General features: G+C 35.3%; 2 protein-coding genes across 6 annotated transcripts in view; one reads left to right on the plus strand and one right to left on the minus strand.

Annotated features, from left to right (window-relative positions):
* The first annotated feature begins 3,034 nt into the window (after positions 1-3,034).
* The window catches only part of LOC105831619 (Down syndrome cell adhesion molecule-like protein Dscam2), a 136,780-nt gene continuing 118,075 nt past the window's right edge, over positions 3,035-21,739 (plus strand). For all 5 annotated transcript variants that reach the window (XM_012671862.3, XM_012671858.3, XM_012671860.3 and 2 more), the window contains exon 1: positions 3,035-3,149. The gene's annotated coding sequence lies outside the window, so the exon portion shown is untranslated. The remainder of the gene's footprint in view (positions 3,150-21,739) is intronic.
* On the minus strand, positions 5,430-5,837 carry LOC105831618 (integumentary mucin C.1-like). Its single transcript, XM_012671857.1, has one exon. It carries the CDS (start codon positions 5,835-5,837, stop codon positions 5,430-5,432), a length of 408 nt encoding a protein of 135 aa, XP_012527311.1.

Genomic DNA, 21,739 nt, shown 5'->3' on the forward strand with positions numbered 1-21,739 from the left:
AGATTAATGTAAAAGTCTCGAGTCTTTTTGCTGTTGTCACAAAGTGTCGACATTGGCAGATATAACGGCAAATTATATATTGGAAAAGTGATGTTATCATTTTTTTTGTTATAACATTATGCTTGATTAACAATTAAACTTCTTTAATAATTATGGTTGATTTTAAACGCAACTGAATATTAATATTTTTCTTAAAATATCTTAACTTGAGAAATTCGGGAAGTTTAAGCATTTGATGATCCACGGATTTATCAACAAAGCTTCTCAAGCTTTTCGAAAGAACTTACTCCTTTGTGCTTCTAACTTATCCTACTCGACATGATTTACGAGCTTATACTAATGCCAGTCCCGATTTATACATGTTTTCGCATATATTCATCCTACTTGCAAGTTTACAAAACAAAAGAACAAATAAAAACTGTGTCAAAGCTTTCACATGTGTTTATTTATCGAAAAGCGAGGTAGTTTTTCAATATTTGATAAAAGGTCAAGTTGATAAATGTTATTCTACAATTTTAATCGATTAAATATTACAAATATTTTTATTTCATATGCGAGATGCTTTCAAAACAAATAAAATAAAAATTACAAAATAAATAAAAATATTAATACTCAATTTATACCTATATTGTATTTTTAAGCACAATCAAATTACATGGTAGAGTTTTTATATATCACTTTGCTCCTTTACTAACAAAAATGTGGAAACATATTATGCAACAAAAATAAATGTAATAAATTATTATGTTATAGCACGTACAGTAATTGGGAATCCCTGCATTTTATGATATCAGCTATGAATCAGAACGAATCAAAACTTATACAGGAGTTTACACAAGAAAAATAAATAAACGTACATTTGAAGCAAAGCCAATATTTCTGTTAAATTCTAAATGGAGAATGAGAGCTGTCAGCCGCTAAACATATTCGTATATATTGCAATGTCATGCAGTTTTCCGGCAAAATGCCTGACAGTTCTTCTTGTGTGTTATTCAAACATGGGAGTATTATATGTCGGCCTGATATTCATATGAACGTACGTGGTACGCATTTGCGAAAGAGAGTTCGGAAATACGCGGAGAGACTCTTCGGGGTCTCAAGGAAAAGTAAGTGATACAAAAACTTTCGGCAGCTTGAAAACTTTTCTAAATCGCGAGGGACTTTCGAGATCCTCAAAGTCCGAGAACCGTTGATTCCCAGGGATTTGATCTCTCTTGAAAGCCGCCGCGCGCCCGGAACGTTTCCTAAATCACAAGCTAAATCTTACATCGCGCGAAATCTCTTAGAATTTATATGGCCGCCGACAATGAAATATATTGCTGAACGAAGGTAGGAAACTTTTGGAGAGTTTCGCCGACTTTTTGCCGGTACGTCGACGAGAGTTTGCCGGCCAAACGATTACTTTTATAAGAACGAAAATACTCGTAAGAACAAAGACGGTTTTGGAGTCAGTGGAGCTATGAGAGGAAAGTGTTTGGTGCTATCCACAATTCAGGATTTAGAGTGAAATCACTCTTCATTTTTTTTTTCTTTTGGCTCCTCTGATAACTGTTAGCAAAATTGTTCAATGTAGTTTAGGAAAAACCTCCAGTCATTTATCTTAATATATCTGGTACCTGACTTCTAGCTATTAATTTCTTTTATTTGTAGCTAACATTAAAATACATATATGTAAACAAAAAGTCGGTTAAATTAAAAAATTATGAAATGAAAAATCTATCTTTTTATATTTTATCGATACGACTGAGAGGACATATACTGGAGAATATATATGAAATATAAAATGATAATGGAAAGTAAAAAAAATATTTATTTAAATGATGTATCAATAAAATATACAATTTTGAAATAAGTACTTCATATAATATAAACAAGACAAACATAGTATTTAATATATATATATATTGGAAGATATTTACATATCACATATTTTGATATGTCATATGTAAATAAGATTTCTGTATTTTTTAGCTATTTGATAATGTTTATGAAAAAAGTTTATTTTAAAACGTATTATAAAAAAATAAATTTATATACTTGTAACATGTTGTTTTTTATTTTAATTTTTTTATTTTTTATTTTGTAATGTTAAGTGGTAGAAAATAATAGATAATAGAAAAAACTTGTTTATCCATGACAAATTAAAATGTAAAAATAAAATATTATATTTTAAATAAGTAAATATATAAATTAAATACTATTATTTATATTTAATACGTAAAACGCTTATTTCAAATAGTATTTATAAATACATCTTTTAGATAAATATTTCTATCTATTTCAATTTTTTCCTAGCATTAATACAGCATTATAAAAAAATTCGAAAACGCACATTGTGCATATTAATTAATTGTTTTGTACGTTTCTATTCAAAGTAGCTATGCACTCAATTTTACTTTAACTTGTAATATACGCTAAGGGAACAGTTGTTGGTTTTTAATATTTTTAGAATAGTTGTCGGTTTTAACACTGAAAAATCACTGTCTGATTTCATTATCGCAATTATTCTACTGATTGCATAGCGCGAGCACCTTTATGTAAATCTACACTATTTATACACTAAGAAAAAAAGTTATTAATTTGATTAAATTTCTTCAATTTAAATATTCATGTGCCTCAGTCAAATATATAAATACTTGAAGCTAAAGTATTTCATGTATTTAACTTATACGAATAAATAAATACGTGAATTAAAGAAATTTAATCAAATTTAGTTAAAATTTTTTCTCAGTGTACTTATAGATACACTAAAAGGGGAAAAAAACTGAATAAGTTCAGTTTTGATCGCTAACAATATGAGAGACGCCAAGTATATCCCATCTTTGCGCGTCTTCTCCCCGCGTCCAGGTAGAGCGGTTGCGCACGGGGGTTGGTAGTAGTTCGAATAGGGTGACGGTGACGGTTTCGAGTGACGGCCCGGAGGATGCCGAACGGAGGAGGGTTAAAGGGTGTCCGCATCGGTGGTAGGTGGCGAGTGAGGCAGTGGGGTCGAACGCCGGTGTGCGGCGGGATCCTCTCTCGCTCTCTCACCCCCGGTCGGGGATGCTGGATTCACTGTCGGTGGAAACTTCAGTACGCGACCAGCCACCGACGTGTGTTTACGGTCCGAGGCTCCGGCGGAAGCGGCGAGAGAGTTGTTTGCTTCGGGGGTGAGAATCTCTTTGTAACTTCTGTTTTTTTTACGTCGCCGTTGCCGCCGTCACCATCCTCATCATCATCATCATCATCACCACCTAGCCTTGGAACAGGACTCGGTCAGTCTCGCGCGTTCTCGCGTAGAAAGTAGCTCGGCAATTTTCATGATTCGAATGTCGCGAATTTTTTATTCGGGACAATGAGGTTCGGGAAAACCGCTTTTGTCAGCCGCTTGTCGTGAGGGGTCCGCGTTGAATAGAATTTTAGTGTAGTTAAAGGTCGTAGATGTAACAATGAGTAATCGATTTTAAAGTATGTCGATTAACTTTTTAAGTGGTGGCTCTTGTTGAATACTAATTTAAAGGCAGCGAGTGACATTTCTTTCGATATAGAAATCGTGCTATTTAAAATTAGCAAAACAAAGGAGAAATTTTTAAGTAATAAAATTGCCAGTGAATAACGTCGACTGTTATTGTATTTATAATTACATTCTAATTGCAATTTTGTGTCTTAACATCTGACAGTATCTCATATTTCGGAAGAAACATATAATTGGATTATACAAAAATACATAAGCGTCAGTCTACTTGTCACTTACTGATCCGTCTATCTTTTTCATCCGCGACTGACATTTTCTATAAATGTTCAAAGTTTGTTTTCACCATTGGGCTATAACTTTAACGTTTAACGAAGGAAACGCGAACCAAAACAGTTTGCAAGCTGAAACAGTCAAAGTTTCGTTCGTCGCTTTAATTGGATACATTCCCCTCGTTCCAGGATAACGTATGGAAATCTCACGCGAACTTGTCCGCGAAGTTGCCGAAGTTTGCGTGTTGTTTCAGTGTCAAGGACCATAGTATGCGCGTTGACCTTAAAACCGTCGGGATAACCAGAAGCGACGCTGAGAGAGCGACGGTAATGCTTATGATTGATTTTCGTAAGAGTCAAGAAAGTTTAATCATACTTCTCGAGATGCTGACAAACTTGCAAGACGAACGCTTCGCCTTTGTCACTTGTGTCACTTAACGATCTATTGAGGTAAAAAGATGCACTGACGAAGAGAGGCTCCATCGAAAAGTAATTTCTTCTCACATTATGTTTATATGGCAAATTAAAAAATCATTGATTCGTTATTTGAGCGAAAGATGGAGTGCGAGTGGAAATTTGTCAAGATTAAACGTCTTAATTTACGATACATTTTCAAAGAAACAAGTGTTACTACATTTACGTTTTTGCACGTTTCACGCTTAAATGTGAAAACATATTTTCGAAATTAAGGTAATTGCCAGTACCGTTATCGCTTCTACAAATTTCAGATCCATTATCAAAATTGAGAGCTGATTTCCTGCTTTTCCCTAGAAGGGAAGCTCCTAATTAACGTGAATTTTGGCTAAACATGGGAAATAACCTCAAGCTATTAACGTGCTTGTGTCGTGATTGCGATAATTGATATAAATGATTTTCACGATTTATTTGTCCATACAGTATGCTTGATCCAGTAAAGACAATTGTTAATTTTGCTTAAAATTATTTAGTATGTAGAACGACGATAAATTATGAACAATTATAAATTATCTTTTAACAATGAAAGAAAATAGTAATCAATTTATTATTAAAACAAGATTCGATCGGTGGATCGTTGTTGGAAACAAATTATGAGAAATAACGATATCTATAGAACAAGAAAGATTTTTAAATTTTGTTCGAAATTAACTATATATTTTAAATCTTATTCGTAATTAATTTTACTTCAGAATAAATCTTATATATGTAGAATTAAAAGAGTTACGTTGACTTTGGCGCTCATTTATTTAAATATAATAAACAAGGATGAATACTAATCAGTTGTAAGACAGAAACGTTCAAATATTTGTTCTGTGTAACACCTACCTATCACAGTCACGACTTGACTTACATTTTAATATCAAATTGAAATAAATATTCTGCGAAATTCAGAAAGGAAAACAGATAGAGCCTCTCTCGACCAACTTTCAACTCTTTCAAATCAACCGATCGGCAATACGAATAATCTCCGAATGCGTGTCATCCAGCCTGAATGTTCTTAAGCATGCTGGGGAGATTAGGCATTCGGCAATCCGTTCGACGGATTATCCGCTCGACATTTCCGATATCTACATCTGCGGCCGACGGGATAGTCGCGATACGCGGCGGGACATTCGCGTCGTCGGTGCTCTCAATGTCAAGGCGTTCGGCGATAGAAGTGCATCGGTGCCGCGAAAGGGTGGCCGTTGCATCGGAGAGGAGAACGGGAAGGGAGGGGGAGGGGGGGAGGGCTATCCGAGGCTTCTCGCGTAAGAACGCCAGGAACGCGATGCTCGGCACGCCGCGGCCGACGGTGGCGATGCCGGTGCCGGTACCTGGTTTGTGGTAGGACACGTAACCGACGTTGGTGCACCGAGGGCGGCAGTACCGGGTGTGGGGGTGGTGGCGATGGTGGTGGTGGTGGTAGTAGTAGTGATGGTGATGATGGTGGTGGTAGTGGTGGTGGTGGCGATGGCGGTGGCGATGTGTAAAAGTGGTAGTAGTGGCCTAGTAGAATGAGGGTAGTAGCGCGGTGGTGGTGGTGATGGTGATGGTGGTGGTAGCGATAACACTAGCGGAGAACGTAGTACACAGCGTAGCGGCGGTGGCGGCGGCCACGACGACGTAGCGGCTATGGCCGCCACCCCCCCCGAGTTCATGAATGAACGACCTCTTCGTTCGCGCACGAGCGCTAATGGGCTGCCTTTCTCGCGCGGCGAACCGTTTACCGTATTTTTACGTCGATGCGACGTAACGGTTCTCGCGGTTGAAGGCGCCACCGATTATTAGGCGTTAATTGCGCCTTTCATCCGATTTACGGTCAGAGAAACGGGGCAGTCCGCTCTCGCGGATTAGGGAGACTTTAACATTTTTCGCGCAATCGGCACTGAATCGACAAGTTGAATAGCATTGAGTTAAGATATTTCTTTTTTTTTTTATTTTTATTCTCGGGAAGTCTCTTTCGATCCTCGATTTGTCGATCTGTTTGATTCGGTATCGGTCGCGTGAGGAATGCTAAGATCTCCCTGATGAATCGGATGAAAGGCGCAATTAAGGTTGAAAAAAGAATATAAAAAACCGTAAATATCGTTTTCTATACTAATCCATCATTCTCTTGAGAATTTTTGTTGAAACATAAACTTGCGGAAAAGCTCGTAAACAAAAGAAATGTCCGAACTCTTTAGTAAAATTTCTATTGTTAAGAAAAGCTCACAACTGTCGCAATTAAGTGATACGATTCCGGAAGCGTCCCCATAAAAGTTGCGTTACGCGAGTTCCAGTTTTCTGGTTCTGACGGCATGGTATCAAATGCGCGTCTTCTATAAAGATCAAACCGCCAGTACGATCATATATACGTTATTTCTTTCCGGAACTTCCCGCTGGCGGAACTTTCATCATGATCAAGGGTGTTGACCTTTTTCTAAAGTCCGGATAGAGAAGGACGAGGAGAGGGAGAGAGAGAGAGAAAGAGACTACGCTTCTTGTGGCGCACCCGCGAAGCCACGACGTAACCAACTTCGCTATTATTATCCGTTGTTGTCTACACTTCCGCCCACTATATCTACACTTCCAAGTGTTTCCGGACCGTTACTAATTTCTAAAAACTGGAACACGGCCAGCCAGTCGGAATTCTCTATACTTTTAAGGAGAATTTACTTTCTTTATACGTACGGTATGTCTCTTAATTGCGATCACGTCTTTGTCCTGAGAACAGAATAGCGGGGAGCGAAACGGTATTCTTTTATATAATTTTATAAGTGGAATATCGTTCTCATTATATTATTCGACAATGTGTCAATATTCAACGAGACTGTATTTAATGAATTAAATTATAAATTATGTGCGATAAAACGTGTTTCGTACGTGTCTTGTATTTTATTCGCTACATATATTATTCATACAGTGTAATTGTTTCTCCGGTCAGTAAATATATTAAAATTTATAATATTTTATAGCACAGTGAAAGATTGAAAAAACTAAGGAAAATTTTTCGAAATTGTTACAAAACTATCAAATTTTTGAACAACTGAAATAAATTAAACTAAAAGAAAAAAGTATCTTTTTAACGTATTGAAATAGTAAATGACTGATATAAAAAACGAAAAGCTGTTATGTTCTTTGGAAGATTTCAACTAGCATAAAAAGAAAGCTTTTCTTAACTACTATTTGAGTTTACCTCATTAAACATTAAATAGACAATTAGTCTGTTAAAAATTGTATAAAAACTTTCCCCTCCCCAGAAAAGAGAGTATATACGAATATATTATATCGAATATGTTATAAAGAGAATACTTTATAAACAGAACATTATCTTCTGATTTTTGGATGTTTAATTGTTTATGTTAAAAAATATTATAATAAATCATTATAAATATCTTAAATACAATTTGTATTTAAGATATTTATACACTATTTTTTATAATGTTCAAATTATAGAAAACAGTTGCTATTGTAAAAAGGTACATTTATAAATTTGTAATGTTAAGTTAATTTTTTCTTTTAATATAATTGAATAAATTAATACAGTATGTGCAAAAGTAGATATTTTTAAAAGTTTGCAATTGGTCATTTTTTTAAAAAGTTTTTACTGTAGATATTTTTAGATTTATGATATATTATTTTTAAAAATAAATCTTCAAAAAAACAAATAAGATAGGGTCACTGTACTAGTTAATGAACAAATAAAAAATTCACGATATATATTGTGAATCATATTGCATGTATAAAAAAAGAAAAGAAAATTACTATTAATACTAATTACTGTTTATTCTTTAAAAATATGCATTAAAAATAGAAAAGATTTGATTAAAAGTAAAAATAACGCCAATAAATTAATGACTGGTGCATGCTAGTAAATGACTAGCGTGTAAGTTTTATAAAAAAATTATACATATATGAAAAAATAGTACTTAATTTAAAAGTAACTTTATAAAAATAAAAAACTTTTTTTTTTTAAGTAAATAAGAAATAAAGAGACTAGAATTTATGTTGATAATATAAAAATACCACCTCTAATCTTGATACTTGAACATGAATAATCATTCACTAGTAAATGATTGCTTTCGTCAATTATATTTTTAAGTACAAAAATTATTTTAATTTCAAATGTGTATGAAAATTTGATCTTAAAAAGTATCAATTTGCAATTTATTATTTTAAAGTCTTATTTTAATATTCTTCTTACATAGTCATTTACTGTTCAGCGACTAGTGCAGCGACTCTACATTGGTTGTATAATTTTATTCCGTAAATGTAAATAAATTATATAAAAGTAATAAAGTCTCTTTCTCCTTTTCTTTCTTTTCTTTGTTTCTCTCTTTCTCTTCCCGCAACTATGAATTAGTAAAGTTAATATTCTTTATCAAAGCCAGATGCGAAGCAGACCACATTTACAAGACACTTCACAAGTTAAATAATGGAGTTTTATAATTCTTTTTATATCCACGAACATCTACACATACATATAATTAAAAGTGTTCTGTAAAAAAATGTATATTTTTTTATTATGAAGAGAATACTAGAACCTGAGAGAGGTTTTCTTTTATTTACTATGAAAATAATCATATTTGCGTATGAAATTTGCGTATGAAATAGATACGTTAAAATTTTAATTATTGCTTCTGGTGTTTCTTGAACTCATGTGAAAATACAAATAACAATCTTTTAATACATTGTTAATTTATAAAATATTTCGTAATTACATGTTCATAATGTTCCATTCAGTGATGTTTATTAGCTTAATGTATTTGGAAAAGCATGTCTGGATATCTGATATGTATTTTTCTAGCTCAGCTTTGGAAAAGTTTATGATGGAGATATGAAAATGTAAAATATACCATACCTACGTATAAACACGGTTTATGTCAGCAATACTAAATATTAAATTTATATGAACGATGTATGAGATTACGGTAATAATGACGAGTGAATTAGCTTCTTTGCACGGTTAATCCCGCTTTATTATCCAGTATCGTGACCTGTCGTGGTCGGTTTTAACGATTACGTAATATTATTTTATCAATAAGTCTCGTCAGTGAGGAAATAACATAATTCTGTGCGGAGAACATCTATAATCCAGGCGGAATAATTAATTTCTTAGCATATAAATTGACAGAATGAGAGTCCACGATTGTACATCACGAGTAAAATCTCCTTTCAACGGTCTTCGAACAAGAAAAATTATCAGTTAAATGAAACTTTGATTATTGTATAATCTCTCTCCTTGTCCTATATTATTAACAAGCAAGTGTCCCAAACTAAAAAATTCAAAAAATGATAAAACTTTGACAATAGATATAAAAGTTATCGCAATATGTAGTAAACTACAATATTTTTTTGCTATTCAAATTCACTTCGAAGAGATAAAATCAACTTCCAAAATTGGTCAATTTTCTGTTTTCGTTTTATCATTCACAAATAAAAGGAGATGGAATAAAATTTTATAGAGAAAATTTATTTCTTTTAATGAAATATATCGATTAGAAAATTCATCACCTCGTATATTCATTTATTGAAACGCAATTATTTATTTAATAATAGAACAAAAACAAAAAATAGATCAATTTTGTGAGTGAAAAATTTAAATAAAATCCATTATTTTTTAGCACATTTCACACAAAAATTACAAAACTCTGAGAGACTGATTGTACACACGTTTCGTGGAATTACCAGTAAAAGCGAGTCTGTTTTCTTAAAAAAGGTTTGAAAATTTAAACAATAATAAATTTTTATTTTAAGTAGCATATTCGTAATTTTTGTCTGGCAGCAGCTTTATAAATAATGTATAAGTTTAACATATTCTCCGTTATAAATGTAATGAATTATATTTATAACAGAAGCAGGGTAAAGTAACCCCTTGAAAAAAACCGCTATGCGTACGTTCATGACTACATAGACCGGTTCAATTCTCCTCTCGCATCCCTCGCGGTGTCCCGGTGCAGTCGTACTACATAGGTATTAAGGGCACATACATATCGCGGAATTATGTAAATTTTTCTCGCAAGATTATATTTAAATGACTGCATTGCCATATGACTCTTTCAATATCTATCCCAATATTCCCATGCAAATAAGTAACTGTACCGTCGGCTATCGGAAAACTCGAGACTTAATTGAAGCATATCTAATGCAAATTGAGAAACTGCGCGCCGCGTGATCTCCCGTCGAATGTTTGCTAAAGCAAAATCGACTTTGAAGTTGTTGGAGGATCTCCAGCCGGGACGGCGTTCGGCGGATACGACGGTGTATCGACAGGTGTACTCGAGAAGCTACAAAGGCCATCTGAAATACACGATTCGCCTATCCCCGTCTCGCACGTTCCTCCCTTTCACCCCCCCCCCTTCCTCTCGCCCGTATATTCATTTACGGACGTCAAATAACACTACTCTCGGGGACAAAGTAACAGAACTGGGAACAAAAGTGTTTGAAGCCCGGACCGAGATAAAGCTCTTGGCGCTCCGCCTTTTCGAAAACGTATCCGTCTTTGTGTGCGCGCGCGTGTGTACGTGTGTCGTACCTACGTATCCCCCGGCTTCTTTTCTCCCTCATCATTCCCTCGCCGTCGATAGATCTCACTGAGGGAAGTCCTGAATTCTCGCGAGGCTCTCCCGTCGTTGAGCTACTCTCTCGAGGATCCTCGACCGATCGAACGTACTCGAATCCTCCGCTTCGCCTCGCGTCGTGTCGCATCACGACGCGTCGCCGTCGGAGAGGACGAAGCGACGAGGTGGTGAGAGGGGAAAAAAAAAAAGTCGCCACCGGCGACGCCATTTGCTTCCGCGGACGTCGAAACCTCGCGAGGTTGGAGTTTCCGCGCGCCGGGCGGACTCGTTTCAACGAGCTTATTAGAATTTTTCGTTTGAGATATCCACTTAATTGACGCCAGAGTCGAGGGACGGAACAAAGGGTGGAAGATGGCCGAAGAGAGGCATGGCGCGAGCGAGGGTGAGCGCGAAGGGATGCATAGGCGCGGACGAGGAGAGATCAGAAACGGGGAGAACAGAGAAGAGAACCAGAGAGGAGGACAGAGAGAGAGAGAGAGAGAGAGAGAGAGAGATTGGGATGAGAGATACGAGAGAGGGAAGGAGGAAGGGAGGGAGGCGCTCCATTATCGTAATTAATACCATTACAATTAACGCGCCGGAGACGGCGGTGCGCTCGCGGGAATCAGCCTGGATTCCTTTTACGCCGCTTTTATCGCGGCCGAGCTTTTCCGGTTATATAACGACCAGCGGAAACCCGCTCTTCGGGAAATTCTTCGGATTTTCCCCGTCGTGCCTGCCTGCCTGTCTGCGTTTGTGGGCGCGTTCGCGCTCACGCGCGCGCGTTCAGCCGCGTTTCGTCTCGTTTCGCGGATGTCTGCCCGGGGTTTTGTCATCGAGCGTGTCGCGTGTGCACACCGCGGGAATACCGATGTTCGCTGTTATTTGCGATAGACAATACGGCCCTCGTCTATACGGCCGCTCGTTGTTTCCCCACCGCTTTTTGTCCCGGCTTGTTTGCGATTTTTGCGTTGTACCGCACGTTGCGCCCGCGACCAACAACAAGTATTTCGCCATCGCGAATTGATTCTGTACGAGTAACTTGGAGAAAATAAAAGAGCTCAGGCCTGTTTTTGCAACGGTTTTGATTAAGATTAGCTACGTGCGAATGAACGTAGTACCTATACTTACCCAATTTTATTCTCCCGGGAAGAAATTAACGTCCGATTCGAACATGGACGATTACGCGTGTATTCTCATTTTCCTGAATTTATTTCTCGAGGAAAAGTATTTTTGTGAATTTTCGCGTGATTAATCCTCGGCTGTTTGTTTACGGAAGAACGTATATTTTTTAAATCTTTTGTCGCCGCGATCGTTAATGAAGGATGCAACGACGGATAATGTCGCTGAATTTTTCATGCAAATGAAAAGTCCCGAAACATTAATATAAACAGAATGAAAATTAAATGAAAATTTAAGCCCCTTTGCGATAAATATTTTGTTAGTTTATTCACAAGAGACCGGGTCGAATGAACAGAATATATTTGGAACATTCGGATTTTTCATCAACTATTTCCTTTCATTCGTGGGAAATTGGATTTTTTTCAACACCGTTCAACGATTAATAATCCAGTTCCGGATTCATTGGATCGCCCTTCTCCCTCCCCCTCCTCCTTTCCGCTACATACCGATCGTAATTACGACGTGGGAAACCGTCCACCTGCGTTTCCTTTTTCGTTTTTTACATAACGGAATGTCGAGTATCGCGGGAAGGCGTTGAAAGCAGCTAGAAGTCTTACGAAAAAGCTGGCTACCGGTACCTTGACATCGTATGGAGAAAGAGAGAGAGAGAGCGAGAGAGAGAGAGAGAGAGACCATCTAAGGAAAGCCAGTCACATATCCTTCGGAAAACCTAATTCCCGTCATCCATTCCGCGTTCTTTCTCCTCCTTGCGTCATCGTCTCGCGAGACCAAAGCGAGACGTCGTCGGCACGCTTTAGTCTCGTATTCGACGGCAGAGAGAGAGAGAGAGAGAGAGAGAGAGAGAGAGAGAGAGAGAGAGAGAGAGAGAGAGAGAGAGAGAGAGAGAGAGAGAGAGAGAGAGAGAGAGAGAGAGAAAACGTATAAATATTTCAGTAGCGATACGAGTTCGACTGTTTCTACGGTTTGAAATAATTTACGGAAGAAACTGAGCCATCAGAATTGCCGATCAAGTGTCTTTTTATTTGTTGATTCCAGATAAGTCTCTCTCATTTAGATTTTTTTAGCTTTTAAAGTTTTCCCGTAGCGTTTTCTTTTTAAAAACTTCTTGATAAAAAAATTGATTTCACGAAACATCACTTTTGTAAAATTACGATAGCCTCAAATCGAGAATAATAAATGTTTTCTGACCGATGATTAAACCGCATGTGATCCCTTAGCTTAGCTCATTGAACGGTGACTCGTGTCGCTTAGGTTGACTACGCATTGACTTGTATTACTCCGGCTGACCGCGCGCCGACCTGCATCACTTCGACTGTGATCACGCACTGGTTTCTATTTACTTCGGTCGATCGCGCAGTGATTTGAACTGCTGCTTAAATTACCGTTCAATCACTTACATACAGCCCTGCTGTTGTTCCAATTACGTCGTTTAATCTGATTAGAATTGTTTAAACTGTTGCTACATTAGAAAGTGTTGAAAATCAACCTGTAATCTCCACGTATAGCATTAAATGACCTTAAAAAAAACTTTTAAGTTAAATTCACCGGCGAACTTTGTTTATTTCCCATAATACATTTCGCCTCATGCGGTTTCATAGTGGCGTTTGTTGTACCATTCGTGTGTCATTAACGCGTTTGATCAAAGCGTAACCGTTCGACACCCGCCATTATTGCATACCCTTTGGCGAAGTGTTTAACGTTGTTGCAGAATTATTAGTAACTTTGAAGGGGGATCGTAATCGCCTCGATAATGTTACAATTAAGTAACTCAATAATGAAGTTAATTCAAATAATTAAAATGGAAATGGAAATTGATGCGACAGACAATAATGGAAACACTTGTTGCTTCGTCAAATTCTTCCTATTGACTAGTCACTCATTTTTTTAAATTTTTTCAATGATAATAACGACTACGTGTCTATAATTTCAGATATTTTTCTTCAATTCCTAATCTTCGCTAACCTTCTCGCCAATTTTAGATTTAGAAGTTCCGGTGTAGTCGGGTTTCATTGTATTCGTGTGAATTACCAAGTGAAAACTTCTGGTGAAGAAAGCTTTGCACATTCAGTTTTCTGTTCGTCCCTGAAGGACCGAATTAAAGAAGACCGATAATCCACTTTGTCGTACGTACGATCGACTTAATACTTCCGGACCATTTAACGGAGTAATCGCCGATATGCCTTTCGTTCTCGTTCGAGTGCTCTCACGTAGAAGGAACTGGAATTGTCTTTAAATGTGCATCATCAGCTGTTTTATCCATCGGCAAATAATGTCACGAACAATCTTTTCCTATTTCAAAGAATTCTAATTAAGCGCTAAGTAAACAAACGTAAAAGTTCATCAATTTGTATTCAAGACAGTTGAACTAATATTCACATATCACGATTTCATGGAAATTTCAAATATTATTTATTCCAAATTTTTATTGTGCAGATTAAAATTTATTTCGCGACCTCGCCAGTTAATTGAATACCTATCGTATCGCTAATTAATGTATCGGCAATATCGGCTATATCTAAATGTTAAAAATACTGCAGGTATTCAACATCGTGTAAACAAATGCTATGATATCGCAATGTATTTCACATATCCGATCAAGTGACGCTAATTGAAAATAAATATCTTTATGTATGTATAAACATCTCTACAAGATACATGTTGTACGGTCATGTATCATAGGCGTGTCATTTCCAGGATTCGCATGTGTGGATAGCAGCCTGTATTACGTAATTCAAACCTCACAAACAGGTCACGTGAGTTACAGTTCCGTGAGTATCGGGTCGGTGTAACCAAACAGCCCGTGCTAATTACAAGGCAAATGCGTGCATAATTAAACTCGCGACATAAGCACTGAGCACGTTCGTTAATGTATTTATGGGCGTTAAGATGGCTTCGACGTGGATATCGTGCACGCATTTATGTGCGATCGTATTGCTGGATGTTGGGAGTTAGTTGATCGTAAATGCTTTTCACTTCAAGCAGTATCTCCGTAATTTAATATAAAATCGACTATCCTGTATTAGCACGATGAAGTATGTATTCGTGTTCAGCAATTATTAAAGGAGAATGGTATACATATGAGTTTCCATTTACATTTGCACAATAATGTGTTATTAATAATCAATGTTTTAAATTAAAAACAATGACATTTGTCGGTGCATTGTACAATCCATTCTAAATGTATGAAATATTTATTACTTAGAATGTTATTTATAAAATGTGGCAACACGCCATAATGGATCGAAGAGAAATAGAAATGGTTAGCCTTCCCATCCACAAAAACATATTTTAAAAAATTGATTTTGTTTACAAGTAATTTGTTACAAGATATGACATTAATATAAAATAAAGAAAAAAATATTGTAAAATGTACGTAAATGTATGTAGAGACATATTACTTTTTTCGCATATTGCTAAAAATTTATAATGCCATGTAAATTATAGATTAACAGAACTACGATTAACAGAATCAACTTATAGAATCTTTATATCAATGATCGAATTTTTATATCAACTTATTTATTTCGATAAGTCAATATAAAAAAAAGGCAATATTAGGGTTATTAATGCGCACGATTAAGAAGCCACATTAGCCAAATTCCATGCCATTGTTTAACTTTGTACAACTCAAAAATGCGTACTCAAATGTATATTCATATAACAATATGCACAAGTTTAAAAAGAATGAAGAAATATGTGTAAAGATGTGCTAAGATGTATGTACCTTCCGAAAAAGTTCCGAAATGCTCAAAAGCAAAAATACCTTATAACAAATATCGACTATTGTTTATTGGCATAGTAGTGCTACTGTATAACGGAGGGTTACTAAACAAATAATTCCATTATCGCTAGAATTCGGAGAGTTAATAACGGAGATATTACGGCCATTATAATAATTACGCGGGTCATAATACCTTCTTCTTCTTCTCTATTAATATCACTTGAAAAAAGGTGAATTTTAAACTTTACTTCAAGAATCCTTACAATCCTCAATTTAAAAACTTCAGAAGCTTTACATTACTACATCTTTATGGTTAATCATTTAGTATTTTTATTTAAAAAAAATAACATTCTTTAATATTGTAAGCTCATCCTGATAAAAATTTTATTTAAAGAGAAAGTGATCACATATTATAGGACTAAGGTTTAGGAAGCAAACGTCAATTCCAAGTTCTCTCTCTCTCTCTCTCTCTATCTCACTCCCGTACTTGAAATTATCGCTATCAGCGTGTCCGCAACTATCCGCAGTGCGTGTGACGCGTCCGCACAGTGAAAGCAGTCGACTATAATCAGGCGGTTTGTAACGAGATGCACGTGCACGGAAGCGAAACGCTCATAATCATCCGGATCGAAACGAGGTAAGCGTACCGTTAACTCGCCGCTGCCCGCTTCGTCGAATCAGATCGGAGCTTGTCGACTACGACAAACGACGAACACATAATTCCGTCGGAATGAACATCGGGACCATTGCAATCCTGGGGGAAAGACGTCGAAGCAATAATCTCTGTCGCACGAAATTGACAATTTTAAAGCGTTCATCAGGACAACGCTCGGAACGTTCATATTATAAACGATTACGATTGGGTGAAATTATGAACGAGTGAGCAATGGATGTAGCACTGCACGAAGAAAGTAATGAGTCCGAGAATGCCTTTCTATAAGTTCAATTAGTTTTATGATGTCATTAATTTGAAGCAATAATTTTAACTGGCACTTTTTCTTATTTCTTGTGTTATATACTTCTCGGTTTAATATTTAATTTATTATTGCATCGTCGCGTCGTCTGAGGAAGACATTCTCTCAAACTATTACTGATTATTGCGATAAATGTCACCACATGCCTCGGTAGTCGAAGTGATATAACGTTAGACAGGAATTCCAGGTTCGAGCTTTGGCTGGGATGATATTTTTTGCAATAAGTTCTTTACAGTTTTTTAAGATGCTCTTAGCATAATTAAATTAGTTTGAGATATTTGAGATATTAAGATTTTTAATTTAAGATTATTTTTAGCTTAAGTTTACGATCGCGTTTTAAGTCCAATCATATTGGTAAGTAGTTCATAAAATTGAAAAATATGTATAATAATTTAAATAAAAATATTATTGAATAGTAAAATTCGTTTTGACCGAGAAATAACATTTTTTTCTTATTTCTAAAATATATTTTATTTCAATAAGTAAATTTAATTATTTTATTTATTTAAATAATATAATAACGTTAATTATAAAAATGTATTTGCCTCAATGTTTCCAATACTTTCAATAGTAATCTTGTTTATAAAAAACGTTATTTTACTTAAATTATTTAATTTACTCGTACTTCTAACAAATGTTATGCATAAAAAAATATTACACGTAAAATATTTACAAGCAAACTACATTAAATACTACATGTGGTAAGCTACGTGTTTTTAAATATAAAATACCATTAAAAGCACTTATTATAATAAAACAATTTTTAATTAAATTTTTTCTAACTAAATCAAACTACTTCTTTAACGTTAACATTCGAAAAAATTGGAAATGATTTGACCTGCGGTTCATTTTGATAATATTGGACCTGAAGCGTGACGTGCGTCTCGACATTTTATTAATAACTTTTACTACTAAATTACATTTTACTAATAAACTGATTTAAAGAGCAGAAATTCGCTGCACATTAAAAAGTAAGACATAATTACAATGATAATTCGAAGCGATAAAATTATTGTAAAAAGTAACATTCTTATTGCAATCAAACATATATTTCATATCATTTTTAATATAAAAAATTGTTTTTTTTTATTGAATAATATTTAGTGTAATCAAAGAAAATGTTTTATCAAAAAATTGTTTCGAACAATCATGTTTTCTCTGCCAAACAATATCGTTGAATGCAAAAAAAAAACTAAAAAATATATATATTCGACAAAATAACGTTTTATCTAAAGATATATTGTTTCAGTGAAGCAAACATAAGTCAAACAAATAAAAATACTAAAGGTAAAAAATGTTTTCCTCCATGTTTTGATAAAGATGTGTGTGTCGAGTAAATATTCTCGAATATTCAACAGAATGTCTCCACTACTTGATATCAAGCAAATATCAAGTAGTATAAGTCAACGATAAGAAATTTAATTCTCAAACGGAAGAGACTCAGTTTAGATAATTTCTTCCCATTAACGCAATTATAACAATTGATATTATTACAATGACAATATTATTGCAATTAATAAAGAGTCTATATTCACTCGTTAACCTTCTGTAAGTCTCAGCCAAGTTTTTTTACCTCTTAGCTTGAGAATTTTTTTACAATCTTTTTCTTAATTTATCAACGGTTATATAAAAAAGAAACGCCCGGAAAACGATAAAATACTCTCGACGAGACTCTGCCTTTACGACTCGCGTCTTAAGAAAATCGGTAAGCTTGACTGACCACGCGAAACAATTCTACTGGCACCGGAAATAGGATCATGCTCGTCTAGAATACAAATACGAGCCGCCGAGCGCACTTTATTGCCACACAACGACCGATGTTTTCCACCATGCTTTTCTAGCAAGCAGCCCATCCTCTTTCACGCCGTAAAACATGTCAATGATACATAACTTTCCCGGCCTCGTAACGCGAGTAATACGATTTTACAACTTGCGATTCGCGAGAGAGACGCGAAAGGGGGGGGGGGGTGACGGAAAGGTTTGAAAAGACGGAAAGAAGGGCCGACGGGATTGGAGGACGTAAAGAGACACGAAGGAGCAAGGATCGTGAGATGCAATTTCCACAGAGTTACATCAATAAATGGTGGCATGATACCTGCAATGAGAGCGAACACTCGAAAAAATTTTCGAATCATAAAATTACAACAATGCCGATAAGAGCCAACACAGAGTAGTCGCGTGCATAAAAAAGATTTTATTGTCCATCGTACAAGAATAATAAACGTGTTGATCTTATACTGACAAAGTTGTGACTCCTCTTCACAGCCCTCCGCTGTCACAACCTATACCTCGAGAATATTGATACATCCGTGTTAAAAAAAAAATCGATAGAAAACAATAGGATCGTTTTTCTAACCGTAGTTATAATTCGGGAATTAAGGAGGATTACAGTTGATTACGATAAAGTTTTAATCATTTATTCACGATATAAACTTCACAAAACGATAAAGAACAATAAGAAAGTAATATAAGAAATTCTCAGCATTGTATTCTAACGAATCCGCTTTCCCGAAATAATCATAGGAAATAATCACGGTAACATTTCTTTCGGAATATAAAAGGTGAATCGATTAAATGTTTTAATGCATCGCTTCCTATGCAGAACATTTTGATCTTGAAACATGAATAGAGTGAAAATGTTATTCTTATGTTGTAGACAATAAAGTAATTTTTTATACACGCGATTACTATTGACTTTCATCGATATTATTATAATCTTATGATTTCTTCAGATCCTTAACTTATTCATAATGATCAAAATTCTTAATTCTGAGAATTTTTTAAAATTTCAATTTATACTGTCATGAAGACAAAAGGACTTTTTCTTTCAATGAGTTTTGCGACGTGTAAAAATCGCCGAGAATGCTTTTTGTGCATTTTAACATCCACCAAAAAAAAAAAAAAAAATATATATATATATATATATATACATCGCAGCTGTTCTGGTCACGACAGTAAATACTGAGTAATTAGAGCGGAAATTAACGTATGCAATGTGCTCCTCGTAAATTACCTCGCCGGTGGCTGAATAGCGCATCCCTAAATGCACCTTTTTCCCCGGAGCTATGCGAAGCTTACTTACTACTTAACTATCCTTATCCTTACTTATATTCCATCCCCGCCTAAGTCCGAGACAAACAACGAAGACGAAGCTCGAAAGGGAGGGAAAGAGATAAACGATCGAAGATCGTAAGACGATTATCCGTGAGGAATATCGATAACCGCGACGGCGACTCTCGGATCCCAACGGTGGTTTGGGAAGAAACGAGTCTGGTGGTGCAAGCCGCCGCTCGGGGGACCCGCTAACGTATCGCGACGGCACCGAGCGATTTAGAGAGAGAAACGAGCGAGCGCAGGCTAGGTTAAAAATGTTTCCGCAGCGGTGAAAAGCAGTTCGTTTTCAGGAGCTGTTGGCTTGGGTAGAAAGCGCTTTCCTGCGTGCGTGTGTATCTATATGTGTGTTTGCTTTCGCGTATGCGTGAATATGGGACTATACTAGGTTCTATACTAGGAGACGTTCGAAATCGCGGATCTGTTAGAGGCTTTGCGTGTACGGGGTGTTCTACGAAAACTCGATTTTACATTTACTTTATAGTTACGATAATAAAGTATATTAATTAAGTAGACTTTCATCGCTCTTTATTCACGATTTATTTTAAAATTTAAGATTAATTAAAAAATTCTATTTATAAATTAATGTATACATATATAAAATGTTTCCAAGATTCGAATAGTTGAGAGTTCTGTGAGCGATCATATTTATTTAAAATACCTATTTCAAATTATATGACGTGTAAAATTAGGGAATTTTATAAAGTCTGACGCGAATTACAAATCATATAAAAGAAACTTTAGACATGTAACATGTAGCAATTATAATAGCAATTTCGGTTTTAATCAAGTTTTGCGACTAATCATTCGAACTTATTACTTATTTCCAGTGACTTATTTCTGTGTTTAATACGATATTTTACGTGACATAAATAAAAGTTTGATATTTACATTTGTGATTTCAATAATGAAAAGGGTCAAAAGGTTACATAAAATATTGGATAAAAAGGTAGATTCTGAGATCTCAGTTTTTAAAATATAAATCGAGCTCTATATTTCATAAAATATTTAAAAGAACATTGAAAATTATTAAATGAAAACATCGCGCAGCATACAAGCGAAAAACGAAATCTTTTAAATTTTATTAATTGCCAATTTCCAACAGTTTTCATTAATGTAGCACAATGCATCGCCGTTAAAACGAGACGTACCGTCATTAGGACGATTGCAAAGATGGATTATCTGGTAATAACGGGACACCGTATATAACACGCGCAGTGCGGAAGGATGCAGGATCCCCGTGCGAAGCGTAAAATCGCCCAGCGTTGCATTTTTACGCTGCCGCTATGATTTCCTGTACGAAGACTGTGGCCATTTATGGCTCGGTCTTTCCTCTTCCGTTGAAAATTGTGTTAGCCCATTGGATAGTCTCACATGGGCAACTCTTGTTTAAATTAACGCTTTTTCATTTGGAGCTGCACATTTATCACGACATATAATAAAACTTATCTAAACATCAAAAAAGCGCCTTTCCTTCTTGTTGCGAATAAAAAAAAAAAAATATGCGCGTTGCGCGCTTTTTTAATTTTGTTCATGAATTGAGATTGTTGATAGTTACAGTAGCACGTTTTACGATGTTTTATGATCTCTTTCAAAAGTCTGTTTTAATTTTCAACACTGAAAAAAGGATAATAGTAATAAAGTTCAAACAATGGTTACTAAGCTTTAAAATAGTTTAAATTAAATATTCTCATTAAAATAATCAAATATTTAGTAATATTATTTAGTAACTAATTAATTACTAAACTTACTATTAATATAATTAATAAATATTATTAAATATCTAATTATATTAAAAATTTAATGGAAATTATTTCATCAAAACTTGATTATATACCAAACCCTATTTCTTTTCTGCTTCTTTCAATATGTTTTTCGTCATTATAACTCGTTCTTAAGTTAATGTGTTACAATTGGCTTAAAAAAAGTAAAAATATTAAAAACTGTTAACTACAATCGTTTATCTACTTTTTAATCTTGAACCAACTGCTATTTTTATGATCAACGTCAAATTTTCAGCAGAATCTTGAATATGTAAAACTCTACGAGAAGATCCGCGATTATCAAAGCAA

The sequence above is a fragment of the Monomorium pharaonis genome, chromosome 2 (genome assembly GCF_013373865.1).
Source record: "Monomorium pharaonis isolate MP-MQ-018 chromosome 2, ASM1337386v2, whole genome shotgun sequence".
Taxonomy (NCBI): domain Eukaryota; kingdom Metazoa; phylum Arthropoda; class Insecta; order Hymenoptera; family Formicidae; genus Monomorium; species Monomorium pharaonis.